General features: G+C 45.1%; 1 protein-coding gene across 1 annotated transcript in view; it reads left to right on the forward strand.

The window, feature by feature from the left end:
* TEX11 (testis expressed 11) overlaps positions 1-24569 on the forward strand; it is a 974891-nt gene that overhangs the window by 59713 nt on the left and 890609 nt on the right. The window contains exon 3 of the mRNA XM_029607248.1: positions 19745-19866. Coding sequence (XP_029463108.1) covers positions 19745-19866 — 122 coding nt within the window. The remainder of the gene's footprint in view (positions 1-19744; positions 19867-24569) is intronic.

Consider the following 24569-nt stretch of genomic DNA (forward strand, 5'->3'; position numbering starts at 1 on the left):
GTTTGCATCGTAATGCAATGCCTTGAGAGAATAACCTCAATGCCAAACTGGAAAAATGTCTCTTTGAGCAAGAGAAGCTCCACTTCCGAATGGACCCTGCCAAAATAAAAGCTATCATTTACTGGCCTCACCTCTTGGGCCTCCAGGCCTTGCAAAGTTTCCTGGGGTTTGCTAATTATTACCATCAGTTTATTCCAAATTACTCCTCTGTGGCAGCCCCTCTTACTGCTCACACTCGCAAGGGCACAAACACCCAAGACTAGCCACCCGAGGCTATCAATGCATTTCAAAAGTAAAAGAAGGCCTTTCCTGACAAGCCCTGCCTGTGTCACACAGACTCTACACATCCCTTCATCTTAGAGGTAGATGCCTCTACCCTTGGAATAGGGGCTGTCCTCAGCCAGCACACTCCAGAAGGGATACTCCATGTTCCTTTTTTTCTAATAAGTTCTCCCCAGCTGAATGCAATTACAGCATCGGAGATTGAGAGTTCCTTAATGTCAAACTAGTTCTCGAGGAATGGCGCCACCTACTCGAAGGAGCTCAACACTGTGCTATAATATACACAACCACAAGAACCTTGAACATCTACATCAAGCTCAACAACTTAATGCAAGACAGGCCCATTATTCTTTGTTCTTCATTTGCTTCATTTTTGAATTATGGTATCATCCAGTGATCAACAACCAAAAGAGCAGATGCCCTCTTTCACTCCTTCCAAACCGAGGATGTTCCAGAACCTCCCAGGCACATCATCGATCCCATTAAGACACTTCTAGCCACTATGGTTCCCACCCCTCCAGGGAAGATGATCATACCTTCCAGATTGCATGAGAATGTGTTGAAATGGGTCCATGACTCCTGTGCTGCAGGTCACCTTGAATGGGCATGAACCTTTGAATTGCTTCAATGACACTACTGATGGCCCCAGATGAAGCAAGGTATCAAGGCTTATGTTGGCTCCTGTCCCACTTGCATACAACAAAAAGCACTGCATGGCCAGCCTTGGGGGCTGTTAGAGCTATTGCCAGCTCCCAGGTAACTTGGACCCACATGTCCACGGACTTTATCATGGACCTCCCTGTCTTTAACTGCACCACCGTAATATGGGTGACAATTGATTGTTTCTCCAAGATGGCACACTTCGTCCCAATAACAGGCCTTCCTTCTCCTCCAGAACTGGCATAACGCTCAACTATACAACAGCCTACCACCTGCAAGGCAACGGGCAAGCACAGCAAACCAACCTTACCCTCAAAATTGTTCTTCGCTAATATGTCTACAAACACCAGGACAACAGGTCCACCTTGGGCCGAATTCTCCCATAAAACCCAATTCAATGCAGCCACGGGCTGTTCTTCCAGATGGTTTACAGGAAACAGCCTCTTCCTCCTTTGCCATTGCTAATGACAGTTCCATCACTGGTGGCTCAGCTCTCCGCCCAGAAATTGCATGAACTATGGGACGGACCAGTCAGCTGATTGAGAAAGCCGCCACCCGAGCCAAGAGAACGTCAGATACCCATAGAAGCAGGGGCGAAGGGTGACTGCTGAAGTTGGTGGTGCACCAGAAAATTGCCCTAGAACACAGTCCATTCTCCTACATTACTTTGTGAGCAATACTTTCTCTGACGCAAAAGGCTTAGCAATTTTATGCTCGCAGTGTTATGGTTTAGAGGTGTTTGAGTGGATTCTCGGGGTACTGTGGAAATGACCACGCCCACAGGGAGGAGCCCTGTAAGGAACCACAGTACCAGGCTGGACTCAGGACGCACAAACACAGACATTTGTCTTTTATTAAACAGCTGATGAGTTCCACCAGAGGTGGCAGTAGTGAGGCAATCCAGAGATAGCAGTCCAAAGATCCTCGGCAGAGGAGCCCTGTCTCACAGAGGTGGTTAGGGAAGTCCAGTTGCAGGTTTGCAATGCAGCAGAGCTGTAGAGAGACAGACTGACAAGTTAGATTACTCACTAAGATGGTAGCTATGTGGTAGCGATTCCACCAGGCAGAAGTAGATGGAAACAGGCACCGAGGCAGGGAGAGCAGGCCCTCGAGGAGCGAGTACCTGATCCCAGTAAAGGTACCTGAAAGAAAGCAGAGGGCCCCCGAGGAGCGGATACCCAGATTAGAGAATACCCCGAAGGGCAGCGAGAGCTTCCAGCAGCAGCAAGGAAGCGGCAGAGTAGCTTAGACTGGGCGAGTCCAATCCATTCCAATCCTTGCAAACTCAACGAGCTAGCAAACAAGTGTAGGCTAAATACCCGGATGGCGTGACGTCACTCAAGGGGAACGCCCCTGAGGTTCCCGCCATGACGTGGATAAAGACGTGGGTGGCATGCGCACCCTAGGAGGCCCTTAGGAGAAACATGGCATGAGGCTTTGCCATAGCCATTCCGGGGACGCCGGAGAATGCGGCTTGCAGATGCGGTGGTAGCCATATTCCCAAGGCTAGCGGGGAGAGCAGAGAAAAAGGTAAGGCACAAGGGTCGAAGCCGTCTGAGACCGACAGACGCAACACTAAGTGTTCCAGGGTACTCTGTTGGTCTTGCAGCCTGTGAACAATACTGGGGATGACCTGCAGCGAAGTCAAGTCTACCAAGTCCATGCCTCAGCAACTTATCTGTGAATCCTTAGGCCAAGGAAGGATTGCTCTACTTGTAGGGAGGAGCCCTGTAAGCTCCTATCCTCAGCAGGCTGTCAGAAAGCTCTGTTGTTAAAGCTGGTATTTAGCAATCTGCAGTTATTTAGAGTAGTTGTGGGTGGATCCTTGGATCAGTGGCAGGTGACCACGCCCTCGGGGGAAATCCCGAGAGGGACCACTGGTCAGGCTTAGATTAGGAGACAGACACACATTAGTTCTTTTATTAGACAATATGGTAAACCACCAGAGGTGGCAGTAGTGAGCTAGAAACACCCGGCTGGGCGGTAGTCCCTCAGGTATTGGATCAGCGATCCCAGGGTGGCTGAGCTGTAGAGAAACTAAGACAGTGAGTAGGCAGTATATGCAGAGTTCTGGAACAAGTCCTTGATGGTAACACTCACACAATAGTCTCTTAAGGCAGCCCAGGTGATGGTATGCATTAGGCCCTAGAGGAGCGAGTACCTGGACCCAGGGAAAGCTCTGAGAGATAGATGGAACTCACAATGTTGTAAGCAGCGATGACTTCTTAGCAGAAGTGATATTCAGGAGCAAGTCCGGGACGTGGGCCCTCGAGGAGCGAGTACCGGTTCCGGATTGCGACCTGCAAAGAAAAAGAGAAAGCGAGGCCCCCGAGGAGAGGGTATCTCTAGTGAAGTCTGAGGAGGCAGAGTAGCTAGGGTAGCGGAGAGCGAATCCCATCCACAGTGATCAGGAGGAAGCTAGGTAACCAATCCCTTGCTAACTCGTCTTGTTAGCGAAAACTGAGACCTTAAATATCTGGAGCTGGTGACGTCATCTCAGGGGGACGCCCCTGAGGTTCACGCCAACACTGGCTGCACGCCCTTAGGCATCTGGTCAACATGGCGGCTTGCAGCATTGAGCCGGTCCGGGAACGCCGGAGGAGGATGGCCTGGAGACGCCGCAGTATTTAGCCTTCCAACAACCCTGAAGGGAGTCGCCAACGAGGTAAGGTGGGTAGAGAAGAGACGTCGGACAGCTACGGACACAACCTAGGCAGACCCAGGCAAGCAGAGACCAGTAAGGATCTTCACCTATACCAGCCCACATTCCCCCTCAGGTTGAACCACGCTTTTCTTTAATGAAGGTTAATTCACCTTCCCACTTTTGGCTGCCAGATTGTGGTGCTACTGTCCTCCTGAGTGGCTGCATTTCCAGGGATTACTGGTAAGTATCAGATTCAGTGCTTAAATTAGTGATATTACACTCCTTGTCTGAGCTCAGTGTTTTTCTGTTAACTGAGTGCTTGAAACGTTGTCTGTTAATAGTTATGATCTGTTTAGCCTCGTCCTTACTTTTCCTTATTCCAAAGGGTTTCAGTTCCCTAATTAGTTATTTTTTTTAGATTAGACTCTTGCTGTGGCTAAACCTTTGGGGGGAGCTTTTCTCCCTGATCCCTTTTGTGTAATATATGTCTCACAAAACACACAGGAAGTCTTTTGGAATTTTACAGATAAGTCATCATGTATTAGTATTTAATGATAACAGCAAACATATGTTTCTTGTTGATAGCAGAGCTGAATTAGCCATGCTGACACGGGAACTGTCAATCAGGGTCCAGGAGGCGGAGTTTCCAAAGTAGATTTCAGAGATTTGCTCTGTGCAGCTGCGCGTGCCTTCCCATGCAGAAAAACAGAATCTCCTCAGTCTGTATATAAGCAGTCTGTTTTTTCCGTGCGCGGGAACGCACGCGGAGCTTCTCTCCTCAGTTTTTGTAGTAAAAAATTTGAGAATTTTGATTTAAAAAAAAAAAAGGCCAAGAAACCAGATCCGAGGCCATCGGGATTTAAGCCCTGTGAATGTGGCAAGATCATGTCCATCACAGATGGACATGATCGCTGTTACTGGTGCTTGGGGCCTTACCTTGACCAGGGCACATGCGAGCACTTGGCCGCATGTCTCCCAGAGCCTAGTGGCAGCGGGTTCAGAAGATCCAGGAGCTAAAAAACACCTCCGGGGGCTCATATGCGCCACCATCGGAGGCCCACTCATCTCCAGGGCCGTCTAAAGCACATGCCCCGAAGGTAAGACGAGCCGCGTCCGTGGAGCCACAGCCCTCCAGGCTTGGAGGTACTAAAGGGCTCAAAGACACTCAGAGGGACCGACATCCCCATAGCTCGAAGCCTAAGGTCCATCGGAGCAAAGCAGAGTCGGTGTGTCGATCGCTGCCGGGCCCTACGACGCAGGGCGGGCATCATCAAACTGCATTGGCGTCGAAGCATCGACTGCCTGTATTAACGGTACCGCCGTCGATGCATTCTACCACCAGTTCAGCGCACCAAGCATCGACCGCCAAGGCAAGATGCGCCGATGACGAATGTTGCGTCAAAGCTGACGCATGCGAAACATGACGCACAGCCGACGCAAATTCGGAAGCCACCGAGTCAAGAATCGACACATAACCCCCGGAAGTCGTCCCATTCGACGCAACCTTCAAGTAAGTCGAAGCACACGAAGCACAAACAGTCAACAACCACCAAATCATCTAAAACTGTGTCTAGCCTTGACAAAGGACACAAGTGGGTTGAATTCACGAGCCAGTTACTCAAACATGTGCCGATGGAGACAGCACAACAATCTGCAACGGATTCAGGACGAGAACTCGATCCTTATTAAGCCCACTCCTTTCTAGGTATTCAACATCGACAGTGGGACAAGAGACGCCGGGATCTCTTGGGCATTCAGAGGAGGAATATGTTCACATAACATCACACTCGTCTTCATCGAGGCAAGTTTTTTCTGATCTTTCTTCGAGCTCTAGGCACAGAGGTGTGGACTATAAGAACATAAGAACATGCCATACTGGGTCAGACCAAGGGTCCATCAAGCCCATCATCCTGTTTCCAATAGTGGCCAATCCAGGCCATAAGAACCTGGCAAGTACCCAAAAACTAAGTCTTTTCCCGTTGATAGCAGGGCTGAATTAACCATGCTGTCATGGGATCTGTCAATCAGGCCCGGGAGGCGGAACTTGTCAGAGCAGAGATTAGACTTTTGGTCTCTGTGGTTGCGCGTGTGTTCCCGCGCAGGAAAGTAACAGATTCTCCTCAGTCTGTTTTTTCTGCGAGCGGGATCGCACGCGGGGCTGATTTCTCCTCAACGTTTATTTTTTCTTATAATGTCAAAAAAGTCGGGGTTTAAACCCTGTACTTGTGGCAAGGTAATGTAGGTCACGGATGGCCATGACCAATGTTACCAATGCCTGGGGCCAGAGCATGGTTTAAAAAATTGTGAATTTTGTGCCCGAATGTCCCCAAGAGCCCAAAAACAACGGGTGTATAGGACACGGGAACTTTTCAGTTTTTCGGAGCCATTGGAGGCTCATTCTTCGCCTGGCCCCTTGACAACCACGGCTCCACCGCAAAAACGAGCGTCGTCGTGGGATCCTCAACCCTCCAGGCCTGGAGGTAAGGACCTGCCAAGCCGACATAGGCCATCAGATCCATTAGGACCGATAGAGCATCCGAGATTGGCGCAGGAAACAATGGCGCCTGAAAATTTGGCGCCTATGACTTATGCACCCAAAGTACCTTCTGCGCCCAAACCATCATCGGCGCATAAGAGTTCTGCGCCCAAGACGACATCAGCGCACACAGCGCCGAACATATCTGCGCACAAGGCACTGAAGAAAGATATGCGCATGGCGCCGAAGACGTCTGCGCGCAGCGAAATGGAGCCGTCTACGCGCACATCTCCGGACACTTCTGTGTGCTCGGCGCCGGAAACAACGGTGCCGAAGACATTTGTGCACACGGCGCCTAAGACTTATGCGCACAAGTCACCATATGCACATAACTTACAGGAAACGTCGGTGCACATGCCGCCGAAGACATCGGCGCACACAGCAGTGAAGGAATTAATACCACATGGTTTAAAACGCAGACATCAGTCTCCAGAGGTATCTAATTCCACCTCTTCAGATTCCAATTCTATAGAGGTGAAATCAAAACGTACAAGATGATCGCTGTCGGGACGTGAATTCCACACAGGATCATTGTCACGCCATCACCATAGGCGATCATGTGGCTCCCATCAAAAGCCAGTGAAGACGAGAGACACATGGGAAGTGAGCCCTTCTACTTCTAGGTCATCTCACCCACGAAGTGCACACAACTTATCTCGTAGAGACATAATACAAATCACTTCCTCTGCTGCATCGACATCCTCAGATAATTCTGTTCGGATTGCAAAGCATAAAATGGAGAGGAAGAGTGCTGTGCCAAATAATTCCCCTCACATTCCTCCAGTACAACCTAAGGCATGTGAGTTACTGAAACAGACTGATTGTTTAACAATGCCTCCTCCAACAAAAGAGGCATTTTTTCAATTATCCCAATCATTGGCAGGGATTTACAAAACCCTTAAATCATCCTTTAAAATGTCTAACGAACTACAGGGGAGTTTCCCGGAGCACAGCATGCACACCTCTAGAGAACTGTCAGTGGAGCCTCCGGCATCCCCAATAGCAAAAAGACCAAGTTCACCAGTTCAACAACAAAATACACCTATCCGCAAACTTCCCCATCGTCATCTACAGGATTTCCATCGGATCCACAGGAACAACCACATGAACCATATTCCCCTCCTCAGGACTTGACATACCCAAAATTAAAAAAAAAAAAAAAAAAATTGGGCACGATATTACATCTTGAGGTCCACAAGGAGACAGACCCTAGATCAGAAACGTTTGGTCTCCTAAAGATTTTCAATACTCCGGGAGAGTCAACATCTCTTACACACATGAACTATTACATACCATCTTGCAGAAATCATGGGAAACAACTTACTCTTGGTCAGCGGTTTCAAAGAAAATGGATATCAAGTTTCGTATGCGAAAAACATCGCCTTACTCTATGCCACAACTACCACATGCTTCAATTGTGGTAGAATCTGAAATGCAAAGATTCAAGAAAGCAAAGTCGCATACCTCATATCCTCCGGGCAAAGATAACAGATATTTGGATGAGTTTGGCAGAAAGATAACTCAATGTTGAATGCCCGTATTATGCACCATCAATTCTACATGGTATAATACTTATATGAGTGCATACAAGCCACAAAAGGTTTGCTTTCCTTGACGGCTGATCAAATACCACCGCCTCTTCATGACATGGAGGAGTGTTCTCGACACCTTCTGCGATCTATATATGAAGGATTTGAAACATCTTCTAGGGCATCTGCAACAGCTATCGCAGCTCGTAGGATAGCATGGTTGCGTTCTAGCACGATACGAGAAGATTTACACGAGAAACTAACGAACCTCCCGTGTACAGGAGACAACCTGTTTAGAGAACGGTTTCAAGACACAGTCAGCAAATTAAAAGAGGAGGCTCTAGCAATCCAATCCATAACATCACAACCTCACTACTCGACCACGCGTTGTTATGTGGGATCTACTTGTAGACAATCCTATGCCCGTAGGCCTTACAGGTCTTATCAATCCTTTAGTACACAGACGTATTCATCTTACCAATGTCCTACGCCGCAACAAAACAACCCGGCTCAACGTAGGGGTAAGCCACGTAACCAGAGACAGCAGACACAACAACCGGCTACTACAGTAAAAGCAACACCATCTTTTTAATAACCCAGCCACCACCACTACATCAAGCACCACCTGGCAGAATTCATTCTTGACTGGCAGCCTGGGAGAGAATAACAACCGATCAATGGGTTTTAGAGATAGTATGACACGGGTACCAACTCCAATTTACCACAAAACCCATACTACCTCACCTTTCCACTGTAAAGAGTCAAAGCTTCCAACCACAACTGGGGGAGGAAATTGCTTCGCAAACAAGTCATTTAACAGATTTTCCCGAAGACCCGACAAACAGGGTTTTATTCCCCATACTTCTTCATACCCAAGAAGTCGGGTGGCCTTCGTCCCATATTAGATCTACAGGAATTGAACAAATTCCTGACCAAAGAGAAATTCAAGATGGTATTGTTGAAATTGATCCTACCTCTGATTCAACCCAACGAATGGATGTGTTTCATCGATCTAAAGCAGGGGTCAGGAACCTTTTTGGCTGAGAGAGCCATAAACGCCACATATTTTAAAATGTAATTCCATGAGAGCCATACAATATGTTTAAAACTAAATACAAGTAAATGTGTGCATTTTATGTAAGATCACACTTTTAAAGTACAATAAGTCTCTGAAAATATTACACCAGGCCTTAAGACACCAATACATCTCCTATTAGGAAAACGGACCAAGCCAGGCTGCTATAGAGTCCTACACAGAAACTACACGCCAGCAGAAAACCTCACCTGAATCACGTGCTGTCCCTCACCTAACATAGAATAAAGAGACCAAAACGCATAACAAGAAGCATGCAGAAAAAACTGAATTGGAAACTGCAACAAGCCAGAGTCTCTGTATGCAGTGTAACAAAGGAAAAAAGAAACATCACCCATCCTTATAAAACAAATCAAGAAATATAAAATCATCAGCAGTAAAACTGTACTAACAAAAAGAACATATTTCGAAACAGCTGATGAGTGGAATATCCAATAATTAAAAAAACTCATACAAAACATTTCCAGATACCAACAAAATATTTCAAAATAGCAGACACAAAGACCCAGTAATGAAAAATAATAAGGATACAAAATTTTTTTTGCTCTGCATACCTGGAAACGTTTGATATCCAGGTGTCCTGAGATTGTTCTGAATTAGCAGGAGGTGGGGTGGTTTGCTTGGAACTTTCTCCTCTCTCAGTCACATACCAGCGCTCTCTCTCACACTGGCTCTCAATGACACACCTATACACACATGCTCTCCGTACTCACATATACACATGTTTTTTCTCTCTCACTTATATAGGCTCTTAATTACACATTTACACACATGCTGTCTATCTTTTCACGCTTACACACACACACAGGCTTTCAATCACATAAATACATGCTGTCTTTTTCTCTCACACACAGACTCTCATTCACATACTCACATGCTCCCTCACCTAAATCAGCTCTCAATCACACACAGATACACATGCTCTCTCTCTTACTTATACACACAGGCTCTTAATCATACATACATATGATCTCTCTCACACACAAGGATCTCAATCACACACACAGGATCTCAATCATACACACATACTCTTTCACTCAAACAGGTTTTCAATCACAAACTTACACATACAGGTTCCCAATGGTAAACTTACATTCATGCTCTCTCTCTCTCACAGGCAGGCTCTCAATCACAGACATACTCTTTCACATGTACAGGCTCTCAATCATTCACATACATGCAATCTCTCACTCACTCACACACACACATACACATAGGCCCCCCCGCGGCCCGGAAGAGGAAGTGGAGAGTATCGGGTGCGTGCGCGGCAAGAAGAGGCCACGCTAGTGCGCTCGGCATCGGCCCGAAGAAAAGAAGACTGCAGCGCGACTCGGAGGAAAATGAAGAGCTTCAACCGCGGCCGATGGGACTCCGCCTCCGCGAGGGCTGAAAATGAAGAGGTTAGCTTTGGGAGAAGGCTGCTGCTGCCGCGAGTTCCCGGGGTGGGGGAGAGAGAGAGTGAATGAGCGAGCAAGCATGTGTGTTGCTCGCTCATTCACTCTCTCTCTCCCGCACCCGCACCCCCACCCCGGGAACTCGCGGCAGCAGCAGCCTTCTCCCAACGCTAACCTCTTCATTTTCAGCCCTCGCGGAGGCGGAGTCCCATCGGCCGCAGTTGAAGCTCTTCATTTTCCTCCGAGTCGCGCTGCAGTCTTCTTTTCTTCGGGCTGATGCCGAGCGCACTAGCGTGGCCTCTTCTTGCCGCGCACGCACTCGATACTCTCCACTTCCTCTTCCGGGCCGCGGGGGGGTGGGAAGAAGAGAGCACGCCGGTGCCGCTGACTCCAGCTGTCCTGCCGCGTTCCGCCCGGGCTGACAGCATTTTAAGCCCGGGCGGAGGAGGACCTGGGAGCAGCTGGGTCAGCGGGAAAGTGTGGCGACACTTGTCTGCGAGCCAGATGCAGCCCTCAAAAGAGCCATATCTGGCTCACGAGCCATGGGTTCCCGACCCCTGATCTAAAGGATGCTTGCACACATATTCCAATCCATCCATCCTCTTAGCTTTCGCTACGGTCATCAACATTACCAATACAAAGTTCTCCCCTTTGGACTATCGGCTGCACCCAGGGTTTTCACTAAATGTATGGTTGTGGTGGTGGCTCATCTCAGACAACAGGGTATGACCATCTTTCCATATCTGGACGATTGGCTAATCATAGCCTTGACCCCAGACATCATACTCGATCACCTCCAAAGGGTGATACACTGTTTACAGGAATTGGGACTAATGATCAATTTTCAGAAATCACATCTCCAACCATCACAACGACTGCAGTTTATAGGAGCAGGCCTGGACACTGTTCACAACTGGGCATATCTCCCAACAGAAAAAATAACACAACTATGTCAACTTCTCTTCTCGTTGAACAACACTCAAATGCCATCAGCGAGACAAATTTTAGTAGTCCTCGGCCACATGGCTGTGGCTATTTTCACGGTGCCCAACACCAGGCTACACATGAGACGCCTGCAATGGGGACTAAAATGTCAATGGAAACAACACTCACAACCGTTGACACAGAGGTTATTGTTGACATCTGAGATGAAACAGGACATAACATGGTGGCTCCTAGACTCCACCCTGTCCAAAGGAGCATTATTCAGTCCTCCTCACAACGCAGTTTTAACAACAGATGCGTCTCGCAAGGGATGGGGGAGCACATCTCGAAATTTACGAAACCCAAGGGTTATGGACAATCTCCGAGCAAACCCTGCAGATAAACTTATTGGAGCTCAGAGCAATTCGAAATGCGGTACAAGTGTTTCAAGCTCACTTAAAGGGATGCAGGCTCATGATCTACACAGACAATCAAGTGGCAATGTTTTATATCAACAAGCAAGGAGGGTCTGTTTCATGGTCCCTTTGCAAGGAGGCCCTGACAATCTTCAAACATGCTCACCAGAATTGCATACATCTGCATGCAACTTACCTACCAGGAGTGGCAAACACAAGAGCGGACAGGCTAAGCTGCATCTTTCATCTTCACGAATGGGCACTCAATTCGCAAGTCGCCCAAGACATCTTCATGCAGTGGGGGACCCCTGCGATAGATCTCTTTGCAACGGAAATCAACGCTCAAGTTCCTGAATTCTGCTCGATAAGACCAAGCCAATTCAGGATCGCTCAGGCAGCCTTCCTCATTCCGTGGACGACAGGCATCCTGTATGCCTTTCCTCCCATACCACTCATAACAAGGACAATTCAAAAGTGCATAACGGACAAAGCTCAACTAATACTCATAGCCCCGGTACAGTTTTCTTCTCCAACTATCCATCACGGACCCAATTCGATTATCGAATCGTCCAGATCTTCTCTGCCAAGATCAGGGGACGCTTCTACATCCACTCCATTCGTCTCTCCATTTGACAGCGTAGCGATTGAGAGGCTCCTTCTAACAGAGTAGGGAGTTTCCACTTCGGCACAGTTCATCTTGTTAGAATCAAGGAAAGTCTCAACCAGGAAAAATTATAGCTATAAATGGAGACGCTATGCTACCTGGTGTATTTCCAAAGGCGTACCACCATTGGACTGCTCACCTGAGCTACTTATAGACTATCTTCATACACTATACGCAGCTGGTCTCGCAACATCATCCATTAGAGTTCATCTCAGCGCCATAGGCGCATATCATAGACCAGTTAACAATGTTCCTATATCAAATCACCCCTTACTATCTCGTTTCATTAAGGGGCTAACTCACCTTCGTCCTCCGATCTCTAAGCCTCCAGTTCTGTGGAACCTCAACATAGTTCTGGAACAGCTCATGCTTTCCCCGTTTGAACCAATGGACTCGGCACACATTAAATACCTCACATGGAAGGTGGTATTCCTGGTTGCAGTAACATCAGCACGACAAGTTAGTGAATTACAAGCCTTGGTCCATTACTCTCCATATTTACAGTTTCATCACCAAAAGGTGGTTCTCCAAACTCACCCATCTTTCCTACCAAAAGTGGTTTCTCAATTTCATCTCAATCAAACCATAGAAATACCCATCTTTTTCCCTAAACCTCATGCAAATGATAGGGAAAAATGACTGCATACACTAGATTGCAAAAGAGCCTTGGCATACTACAAAGACAGAACAAACTCGGACTCCCGGGTTTCTCAACTCTTTGTCTCTTTTGACCCGAAGGCACCTGGACTACCAGTGGCTAAACGCACCATCTCCAGCTGGATAGTACAATGCATCACATTTTGCTTCGGCAAGCAGAAACTACAGTTATATTCTGTTCCTAAAGCCCACCAAGTCGGAGCAGTGGCGGCCTCCTTGGCACACCTTAAAAATGTACAACACATAGACATTTGTAAGGCAGCCACATGGTCATCGCTCCATACCTTCACATCTCACTACTGCCTTGATCAACAAGCAGCCACTGATGCGAAGATAGGGCACACAATCCTGCAATCTCTATCCTCTTGTTCACAGTGACTGCCACATTGTTAATGATCATGTACAAACATATATATCAAAAACAACATGATCGGGAGCTTGGGACTCCCATGATAGCATGGTTAATTCAGCCCTGCTATCAATGGGAAAAAGCAAGTTTGCTTGCTGTAAACAATGTTTCCGTAGATAGCAGGATGAATTAGCCATGCTGACCCACCCACCTCCCTGGCAGTCGCTGTCTCTTCGACTACACTACAGCTTAATCACAGACTGAGGAGAATCTGTTACTTCGACTACACTACAGCTTAATCACAGACTGAGGAGAATCTGTTACTTTCCTGCATGGGAACACACGTGCAGCTGCAGAGACCAAAAGTCTAATCTCTGCTTTGACAAGCTCCGCCTCTCGGGCCTGATTGACAGATCCCATGACAGCATGGCTAATTCATCCTGCTATCTACGGAAACACCGTTTACGGTAAGCAAACTTGCATATTCCATGCTACTGTTACTAGTAATAGCAGTGGCTATTTTCTAAGTCAGCTTAATTAATAGCAGGTAATGGACTTCTCTTCCAAGAACTTATCCAATCCTTTTTTAAACACAGCTACACTAACTGCACTAACCACATCCTCTGACAACAAATTCCAGAGTTTAATTGTGCGTTGAGTGAAAAAGAACTTTCTCAGATTAGTTTTAAATGTGCCACATGCTAAGTTCATGGAGTTAAGTCTTTCTATTATCTGAAAGCGTAAATAACTGATTCACATTAACCTGTTCTAGACCTCTCATGATTTTAACACCTCTATCATATACTCTCCAAGAGCCGTTGACAAAGAAGAGAAAGGTCACAGGAGACTTACACCCGTAGAAAAGACAGTCTGGGGCTCCAGATTCAGAGATACTGTTGGCGGCACTACCAGTGGCGGGTCCTAAGTGACAGTCCAAACCACACATGCCGCCTTAGACTCAACAAGCGTTCTCCCAGTTATCTGTAGCACGCTCAGGATTTTTTGAGATGCTACAATCTACCTTTACTCTACCTCCCTCGCCTACAACTAGTGCACCAGAATCACCGATGAGACTGTCGTCCCCGGAACGCCCGGTCTCGCCTTCACCGAGGGACCCTTCGCCCCAACCATTGGAGCCTCAACACCCTGTGCGAGAGTCTCCTCTACCATTAGCTCCCGACTCTCCTCAGACATCTCCGGACACGTCTACAGGGTACCCATCGGAGGATCTGCCCGAACCATATTCTCCGCCGGAGGATTTGTCATATCCTAAGTTCTTGGAGAAGATGGGATCTGTCCTACACTTAGAAATACAGAAGATTCCAGATCTGAAGGTGGAAATATTGGGCTTACTCAGAATCTTTGACTTGCCAGCTGAACCCACCTCGTTACCTTCACATAAAGTACTAGATTCAGTTCTAGAAATTCATGGGAGACACCTTTCACTATTCCCCCCAGTCTCAAGGAAGGCAGATCTAAAATTCAAAATGAAGTAGTCACCTTTCTACTTGCTTCCACAGCCCCCACATTCATCAATTGTGGTGGAATCGGCCATGAAACGAGCAAAAAAGTCCAAATTACATGCATCAACACCCCCGGGTAAGGAACACCGTTATTTGGATGATTTCGCTAGGAAGGTGTTCCCAGCTGCGATGCTTTCAGCCAGAATACAACAGTTTCAATTTTACATTAGACAGTATTTGTACAAATGCTTACAGTCCATGAAAGCCATACTTCCAGCAGCTGACCAATCTACAGCGACCACTATTTCATCGGTCCAGGATATGGAAAAGGGCATCTGACTCCTCCTGTGCACTGTGTATGAGGCGTTTGAGACCTCTTTACGAGCTTCCGCATCAGTAATAGCGGCTAGAAGGATGGCTTGGCTTTGTGCAAGTGCAATCTGTGAAGATGTGCACAACAAGTTAGCAAACTTGCTGTGCAAAGGGGATAACTTATTCGGGGATCGTTTTCAAGAAATAGTGTCCAATTTGAAAGAGCAATCAGTAGCTGTACAATCATTAATAAATCCGGCTACGTACTCCGCACAATGACGTTTTTTTGCTCCACTCCGTAGACAACAATATCAACGTCGGCCATTCCGTCAGTACCCAATTTATCGACCTCCCACATACAATCCACCGCAGTGCGCACAACAACAACCGCTGCAGCATAGGAGAGGACGGCCTAGGAATCAGCATACCCAGAGCCAACAACCACTGTCTTCGGCCAAGAAACCCCCTTCTTTTTAATGATGTGACCACCACCACTACAACCAACTCCACTGGTCAGAATAACATTGTGCTTCTTAGAGTGGAGAGCCATAACAACAGATCGTTGGATTTTGGAAATTGTTCAGCAAGGCTACCATCTTCAGTTTTTAACCAAACTTCACCTTCCTCATCTGACGTCCAGGATCACAAGAGTACATCAACCCAAGCTAGGAAATAACATCCCTTCAACAACAGCGGGCAATTCAAGTTATTCCACATCATGCCTGGAACAAAGGGTTTTACTCACCATACTTCATAAAGCTTTATACAATAATAAGTCTAACTGGATGGATACAACACTCACTTTTCAATCACTTTACGTTCCACAAACACTGGCCTCCTCGAAATTCCATCTCCTAAAAGATACCATCTCATCTCAACAAGACAACGTGCCTTCTCAATTGCTGGCCCAATACTATGGAATTCCCTACCAATTGATTTAAGACTTGAGCCTTCTTCGCAATCTTTTAAAAAAAGAACTGAAAACATGGCTTTTTCAAAAAGCATACTCAACATGATAAATCGTATTATTCTTCTAATCTCATTTTAACTATTTCTCAATACTTCTTTTTCACACATTTTTTATTTTTTCTTCTCTTTTTACATTTAGTTTTCTCACTGTTATGATTATTACAATGTAACATTTCTAACTTTTTGTTATATGTACACTGATGTGATGACTCTAGTTGAATATCAGTATATAAAAAAACCCAAATAAATATTTCCTAATTCCCAAGAAATCAGGTGGCCACCGACCGATTCTGGATCTTCGCGAGTTGAACAAACACTTACTTAAAGAAAGGTTCAAGATGGTATCCTTAAAAACCATTCTACCACTTCTTCAACCCAATGATTGGATGTGCTCGATAGATTTGAAGAATGCATATACCCATATACCTATCAACCAATCTTCGTGGCGTTACCTGTCCTTCCAGTTCCAGGACAAGCACTACCAATACAAGGTCCTTCTGTTTGGCCTATCAGCAGCTTCCAGAGTCTTCACGAAGTGCATGGCAGTGGTGGTGGAACACCTACGCCAACAAGGCCTACGAATATTTCCATACCTCAATGATTGGCTTTTGATAGCTTCGAATCCCGAAATGCTCAACAGCCATCTCCACCAAACGATCCAGTGCTTGGACCCCTTGGGGCTGGTAGTCAACTACCAAAAATCCACTTTAAACCCAACACAAATTCTCCAATTCGTAGGAGCTCGTTTGGACACTACGTGAACCAGAGCTTTCCTACCACGGGAAAGAAAATTAGAGAAGCAGCGTCTCTTGCGTTCTCTCAAATTTACGAAACATCCTTCAGCGCATCAGATACTCACAGTACTGGGGCACATGGCTGCAGATATTGACACCGTACCCAACACAAGGTTATACATGCGTCGTCTACAGTGGGGGTTGAAGTGTCAATGGAAGCAACACTCACAACCATTAACGAAGAGAGTTGTTCTAATGTCAGAAATGACAAAGGATATAGAGTGGTGGCTCAATGGGATGACACTCATCAAAGGTGCCTTATTTAGTACTCCCCCACACAACACAGTACTTACAACAGACGCCTCTTGCAAGAGCTGGGGAGCGCATTTGGACCAACTACAGACGCAAGGTCAATGGTCTCCACAGAACAGTATCTGAAGATAAATCTCCTGGAGCTCAGAGCAATATGGCATACGTTACAAATTTTCCTTCCCCAGCTCCAGGGTCGTCGGGTAATGGTATATACCAGCAACCAGGTAGCAATGTATTATATAAACAAGCAAGGAGGGTCAGATTCATGGTCCCTTTGCAAGGAAAACGATGCAAATTTTGGATCACGCACATCGTCACTCCATCCACCTTCAAGCAACCTATCTCCCAGGTGTCATCAATACTCAGGCGGACAGGTTAAGCAGAATTTTCTACCCTCACGAATGGTCACTGAACCAACAAGTGGCTCTAGGAATCTTGGCCAAGTGGGGAGTACCGACGATGGACCTCTTTGCCAAAGAAGAAAATGCAAAAGTTCCTCGTTTCTGCTCAGTGTGGGTCAGCCATCAACGGACGTCTCAAGAAGGCTTTCTGATTCCTTGGACAGAGAGCCTCATGTATACATTTCCTCCAATACCTCTAATCACGAGAGAACTAATACTAATAGCACCGGATTGGCCCCGACAGCCGTGGTACACCTACCTTCAAAATCTCTCCATCGAGGAACCAATCACATTGCCGAACCGAGTGGACCTCTTATCATAAGAAGGAGGGACCCTCCTAACTCAATGCATTCCTCTCTTCACTTAACAGATTGGAGGTTGAGTGGATCCTCCTGACAGAGCAGGGCATCTCAGTTTCAGCACAGGAGATAATGGTAGAATCCAGGAAACCATCTACAAGAAGAAATTATGGATTTAAATGGAAACGATATTCGGCCTGGTGCACATCCAAAGGCCTACATTCCTTAGGTTGTACTCCGGAAATCTTGCTAGATTACCTACACACGTTATATATGGCGGGCCTAGCAACATCTTCGATCAGAGTCCATCTCAGCGCTATAGCGGCGTATCATAGACCACATCACGGCCAACCCATATCATACCATCCAGTGATATCTCGTTTTCTCAAGGGCCTATCACACCTAAGGCCACCGATCTCCAAACCTCCGGTCCCATGGAATCTCAATTTAGTCTTGGAACAGCTGATGCTGTCGCCATTTGAATCGATAGACTCAGCCCACATCAAATACCTTACATGGAAAAATAGTCTTCTTGGTGGCACTCATGTCAGCACGCAGAGTCAGCGAACTCCAAGCGTTAGTACATTATAGCCCATATCTACAATTTTACTATCACAAAGCTGTAACTTCAGACTTATCCATCATTCCTCCCGAAGGTGATTTCTCAATTCCACTTAAATCAATCTATAGAATTGCCAACGTTTTTTCTCAAGCCTCATCAGAATGACAGGGAAAGACTGTTATACACATTGGACTTAAAGGGCGTTAGCCTATTACAAGAAGAGGACACAGTCAGAATCACGAACTTCGCAGTTATTCATGGCGTTCAACCCAAACGCACCGGGACTTCTTGTAGCTAAACGTACCATCTCCAGCTGGATTGCACAATGCATTCAATTCTGCTACCAGAAAAAGAATTTAACTTTGTCTTCTCATCCAAACGCGCATCAAGTAAGAGCGGTCGTGACCTGAATAGCACATCTATGGCACGTGCAGCCCTTGGACATTTGCAAGGCGGCTACATGGTCATCCCTTCATACATTTACGTCCCAGTACTGCTTAGATCAGCAGACATCTGATGAAGCCAAGTTGGGACGAGCCATTCTACAATCTGTATCAACGTAATTACAAGGTACACTCACTGGGTAACAAGAACTATTTTCTCTATATTATGTACCATAACAACATGACTACCCACCAGGACTAGATCACGCATGACACATGGACACAAACAACATAGCGTGATCGGGAGCTTAGGACTCCCATGACAGCATGGCTAATTCAGCCCTGCTATCAATGAGGAAAAAGCAAGTTTGCTTATCGTAAATGGTGTTTCCGTAGATAGCAGGATGAATTAGCCATGCTGATCCACCCACTTCCCTGGATAGTCGACATACCAAACTTATTTCATGCACTGCTTAATCACAGACTGAGGAGAGACTGTTTTTCTGTGTGGGAAGGCATGCACAGCTGTACAGAGCAAAGTGCTGAACTCTACTTAGAAACTCCACCTCCTGGGCCCTGATAAACAGTTCCCATGACAGCATGGCTAATTCATCCTGCTATCTACAGAAACACCGTTTACGGTAAGCAAACTTGCTTTTTTCCTATGTTGCTACAATGGTACAAGAATAAAACAAATTTCACAGTTTCAAGGCCCCTATGCCTTGAGAGGTCACAAGTTGCTACAAAACCGTTAAAGGGGTTAGATCTCGTCCCTACATTTCATGTATTGTTTAGTTGTTCACAGTTGGCGTTTGCAGAGAATACTGGTGGGCTGATGTCACTGCAGGGGTATATATAGCATGAAGTCAGCTTTGCTCTGTCTCCATCTGATGATGGACGTGCACTGGTCCTGGATTAACCTGTCTTCATTGAAGAAAAGGAAATTATCCGGTAAGTAGTAATTTCTCCTTATTGCCAGGAGCTGGGATGCATCTGATGGATACTTCCTGATGATCTGGATTAGCCGCTATTGGTGAGAGGATGCTAGGTTCAAAGGACCATTGATCTGACCCAGTATGAGGTTTCTCATATTCTTATGCCTTTTATTTCTGCCCATTTTGTTGCTGTTTGCACTTAGGTACTCTTTGGTTTTTATTTCAGGGTTGATGCAAGACCTAGTAAAGGAGGAGACTCTATCCAAAGTAATTGAAATCATCAATAGACTTTACAGTCAAGTTACTTTCTTGGATAAAGAAACTGCGATGGAAATTCAGGATCCAGAGGTATTGCATGAGAAACAATCTCGCCAAAGCACATAAGTTAAATCATTTTTCAAGGTTAACAAAATGCATTCAGTTTTGTTGCTCGGCACATCCTACTCAACTGGCGGGTTCAGTTAAAGCACATCAAGTTAGAGCCACTGTAGCGTCTATTGCACATCTTTACTGGACCTTTGCAAGGCAGCTACAGGGTGTGGGAAGTAAGAGAACACTATTCTTTCTCTGGAGTGATAAGACAGTGAACAATAAAATATTCAGCGAAATAAGTCTTTATTCAGCATTTGCAAATGGATGCACACAAAGCCAATACCAGCAGGTGTCAGTAATGCAGGCATGCTTGCTACTGATTACAGAGGGTCTTATATACCCATTTTAGTTCCTCTTTTAAGCCTTGCGGTTAACTTGTTTTTCTGTGTCCTGGTACATTTCAGGGGGGGAGGGGCTTAAGGGGGAGAAGAGAGGGGGGTAGGAGGGGGCTGCTTTCTCTGTACTTCCCTAAATCTAGCAGCTTGCACCTGTTTCCTCTGGAACAAGTGAGGGGGGTATGCTTTCAACATTGCCTTTTTTAATGTTTCTTAATATCATGGCTAACGGTTTCTGCAGAGAGAAGTAACTTCTCAGCAGCTTTGCAGGCAAATGTACACTTTGTTTCATTACTTAGGCCTGTTTATCTTTCAGGCTCCTATCATGGTCTTAATGACAAGGGGATTTTTACTCAGGTATTGTGTTTCTATAAGAGGGAATTTCTGGAGAATGTGTTTTGATACTGTTATCTTTAATGAAGCCTTCCGGCTTCGTTACATTTGCACAGCTTAAGTTCCCTTTTTCGCAATGACTGTGTCAGACAGACTAAATGATTTCTAACAAACAAAGATTATGCTTTCTTATAATTTCTTTGTAAAAGTTACAATTTTTGATATTCACTTTAGTTCTATCTACTATGTTTAGCAAGCTTTGAGTATAATTCTAGCAGTCAGTTCTTCCTACTCAATTTTTAGCACTGTCTTGATTATAAGCTTATAGCAGCATAGGATAGGCCATACAAAGCATTTTATATTTATCATTATTAATGTGATAGCAACATCCAGACTCCATTTCTTACAGTCCCTCCTTTTTATTTTTATATGTTTTGTTTGCTAACACACACATATACACATATACCTCTCAGGGTCCTCTTCAGGGCCTTTGTAATCACCTGATTCCTTAGCTTCTATTTCTTTCATCTCCTGATAAATTCCCTGTTCTCCTACCATTTCCTGATATATCCTTTGTTCAGCGGTCTTTCCCATAATTTCATTGGCTCTACGAGTATCTTATTGGCTAGTGCTGTCTCAATCAATCTCTGTGTTAGGCCTCTCGCACATGGTATAAGACAATAGCCCACAGCAACCAAGACTCCTGCTACTATTCCCAAGGTGGTTAATATTTGTGCTATCACATGCTTCCATTTCCCAAACACACTCTCAAACCATCCTGTTGCTGGGGTTTCCTCCTTTCCTGCATTTCTAGCAAACTCTTCAGACAATGCGGTGAGTCCTTGTAGGGCCCTGGTGATTGATCCATCTGGGGCCGTATTGTTAGGGATATATGTACAACATTCTCCTCCCAACATTACACATACCCCTCCCTTATTTGGTAACATCATGTCTAGGACCATTCTATTTTCCCAGGTCATCCTACTTGTGGCTGCAAGCTGTTCAATTACGCCTCGGACCACCTCCCTACTATGATTGATGAACCGTTGTTGGTTGTAATAGATGTAATTGATCCAGTCTACATTTTTATTGATTGTGACCCATGGGAATATAGACTCAAATCCTGCAGCTACTGGGTTTCTGGCTTTGAATTCATTAGGGACCCCCTGGGGAACTCCTATTGCATCTAAATATATTTCTCCATCAAAGAATCCCTTCACTTTGTTTTCCCCTAACTTCGGTGTTTTCCTTTCTATTTTATCCATAATTTCCTTAAGTATTTCTCTTTTTGTCCTACCTCCTTCTTTTTCTCTGTCTGTTTTGAATGCCAGGGTGAAGGGGATTGCCAATTGTACCACTGCGCATGTGCCAGCCCATTTGGGGGGTAACGTTGCCCAAACTCTTCTTTCTCCACAATACCACCACAAGTCCATTGTGGCGAATTTTAGACTGGAGTAGGTCTGCCTTTCCTTTTCCCCTGACACATTCTGCACAGCCTTACAACCTTCCAATTCTCCTAAATGCTGGGAATGCAATATTCCCTGCCTTGAGATGCAAGAAATTTGCTTTCCCATGCTTGGGGAGAAAGTTAGAGGCGTTCGCCATTGCTGTGATTTCAGGACTGGAAACCGAAGTGCCATCTGGGTGCATTTGGTGTCGTTTCAGGCTGTTTCTTCTTGGTATAGAGCCAGGATACATTTCATGTCTTCAGAGCGGTTATCCCACCCAAAGGAAACTGGCACAATTTGGGTAATGGGTTTCCCGGCTGCACAAACATAGCAGTCAGTCTTATTCAGGGACTTTACAGTATATTTGACCCATTCCATCGAGACATTCAATTATCCATATCCTGTCTCTATTTCTAGGGTTTTACTTAGCTCATCTACTGTTACTGTTTTTATTATTTTGGGATATAACCATAACCAGAGGACCTACAACATATAAATCTCCACAAATAATTTTTTATTAAATGTATACATACAATATTTCAACCTCTTCTAATACATCAGACCACCTATCTAAGCGGTATTGACCTTTACATTAAAACTCCATAATACATGCATTACCCTCCATACACACTCTCTCATTCATACCCAAACCTCACACTCAACATCCCTAAAAATAACCAACATGATCAATAATTATGCATCATTTAGCACCTATTAACTATTCACAATGTGTAGTCATGCTACCTCCACAAGTTATTTCAATAATTATAACAATGTGCATGAAAATGGTTGCTTTCACATAAAAATTTGATAACACCCAACGAAGATCTCGTTTCACCCGTTCATGAGGGCTTCTTCAGGGACTCTCTATTCACACAAATGCAACTCTGTTATCATGTTGATATGAATCATGTAGCTGACTTCTGATGCAGCGTGTTCATAATCAGATACAATCTTCTTTATAATGCTCTCAAAATGGCAGCAACACCGCGCATAGTATAGGGTCCTATAAGACATACACACAACTTATATTAAACAATACCTCTACCCAATCATCACCATAACAAGAAACAGTATCAGTTGTGCCAGCAAACATAAATTTGTTACCATATTCCAACCTTGATTACAATATATCAATTTCTTTTAAACAGCCGTAGCAAGCTTATGCTTTAAATATCTTCTTGGCTTAATACGCTTCCTTCACAACTTGTAACTTCTTAGGCTACCAGAGCCTTCTCCGTCTGTAACAAATATATACATTGTCCCAGTTATCTTACCACACTCCACAAATTATACAAAGTTCCCCTATAAATTAAATATCCCACATTCCACATACTTGAAAGGCTTTACCCTGATTATCAACAGTATATCAGCATCTCACCACCCTCATATTCACCGCGCTACTATGCATGGAGAACTTACCCAATTTTTGTCTACAAATGGGGTCTCAGCGATCTCTCTCTCCAGCGTTAGCGTACTAACATCCACCGCTCTTAACCTTGTAATAGCGTACAAAAGAGACTCCATCTGTGTCTCACTGCGATCAAAGAATGCTTTCCGCGCTACTTTTCACCGTCCCTTTGAATGGACTCTCCACCAATAAGGTTCACCCATTACCTTCTACGACATCAATTCAATAAACTTTACTGCAGGACAAAACCCTCACATACACATACTACCTCCGGACTTCTCTAAAAAACCGGGGAACCTCTAACATGATTATCATACGTAGCAGGACTTCCCACATCGCTGCATAAACATGTTATCCATGCCAGCAATATGCAATCCCCTAATAAAAGCCACCATATTGTAGAACACTTCTAAATTACACCATGGCAGATTTTTTTACACTAACGTATATGTCTGCAATAAACACTAGCCCAATCAAATTAAACATACATTACCGAGGCACCCTACCATCTAGAATCATTCATAGCTATACCAATCAATGTTTGTTGTACCGGATACATGTCAATGTTAATACAATCCTATATGAATATTATATTACAGATGTTTTAACCAAAATCTACCCACCACCCCAATCCATCAGAACTTCAATGCCAATTCTTACTGATAGAACGCTTCCCACTCTATCATCTCATTTAAACCATATGGTTGAACTGTATTCCATTGATAAATATATTTCTGTTCAATCTTATGCAATACATGTGTTAAATTTCCCTGTTGACTCGTTTGACATTGTTGTATCAAAAAATTTTAAATGAGCTCCTATTTTGCCTGTTCTTAATCTACTTTTATGTTCTATGATTCATAATCTTATCTTTCGTGTTGTGTATCCAATATATAACAGCCAACATGGGCATCGAATACCATAAATCACCATTGAAGAATTACATGTAAATTTACCTCTCAAAACAAAGGGCTATCTCTGCTGAGAAACTTGAAGTGTTTGGATTTCCAATACATTCTCGCAAACTGAACATCCAGTGCATTTATGTTGACCCCACTGGTCCTGTATCTCCACTGTAACTGACTTAGACAACATAGAACGTAAGTTAGTCCCTCTCCGCATGGCAAAAATTGGGGGTTCTTCAAACCCTGG

Source organism: Rhinatrema bivittatum, chromosome 6, assembly GCF_901001135.1.
Source record: "Rhinatrema bivittatum chromosome 6, aRhiBiv1.1, whole genome shotgun sequence".
Taxonomy (NCBI): Eukaryota; Metazoa; Chordata; class Amphibia; order Gymnophiona; family Rhinatrematidae; genus Rhinatrema; species Rhinatrema bivittatum.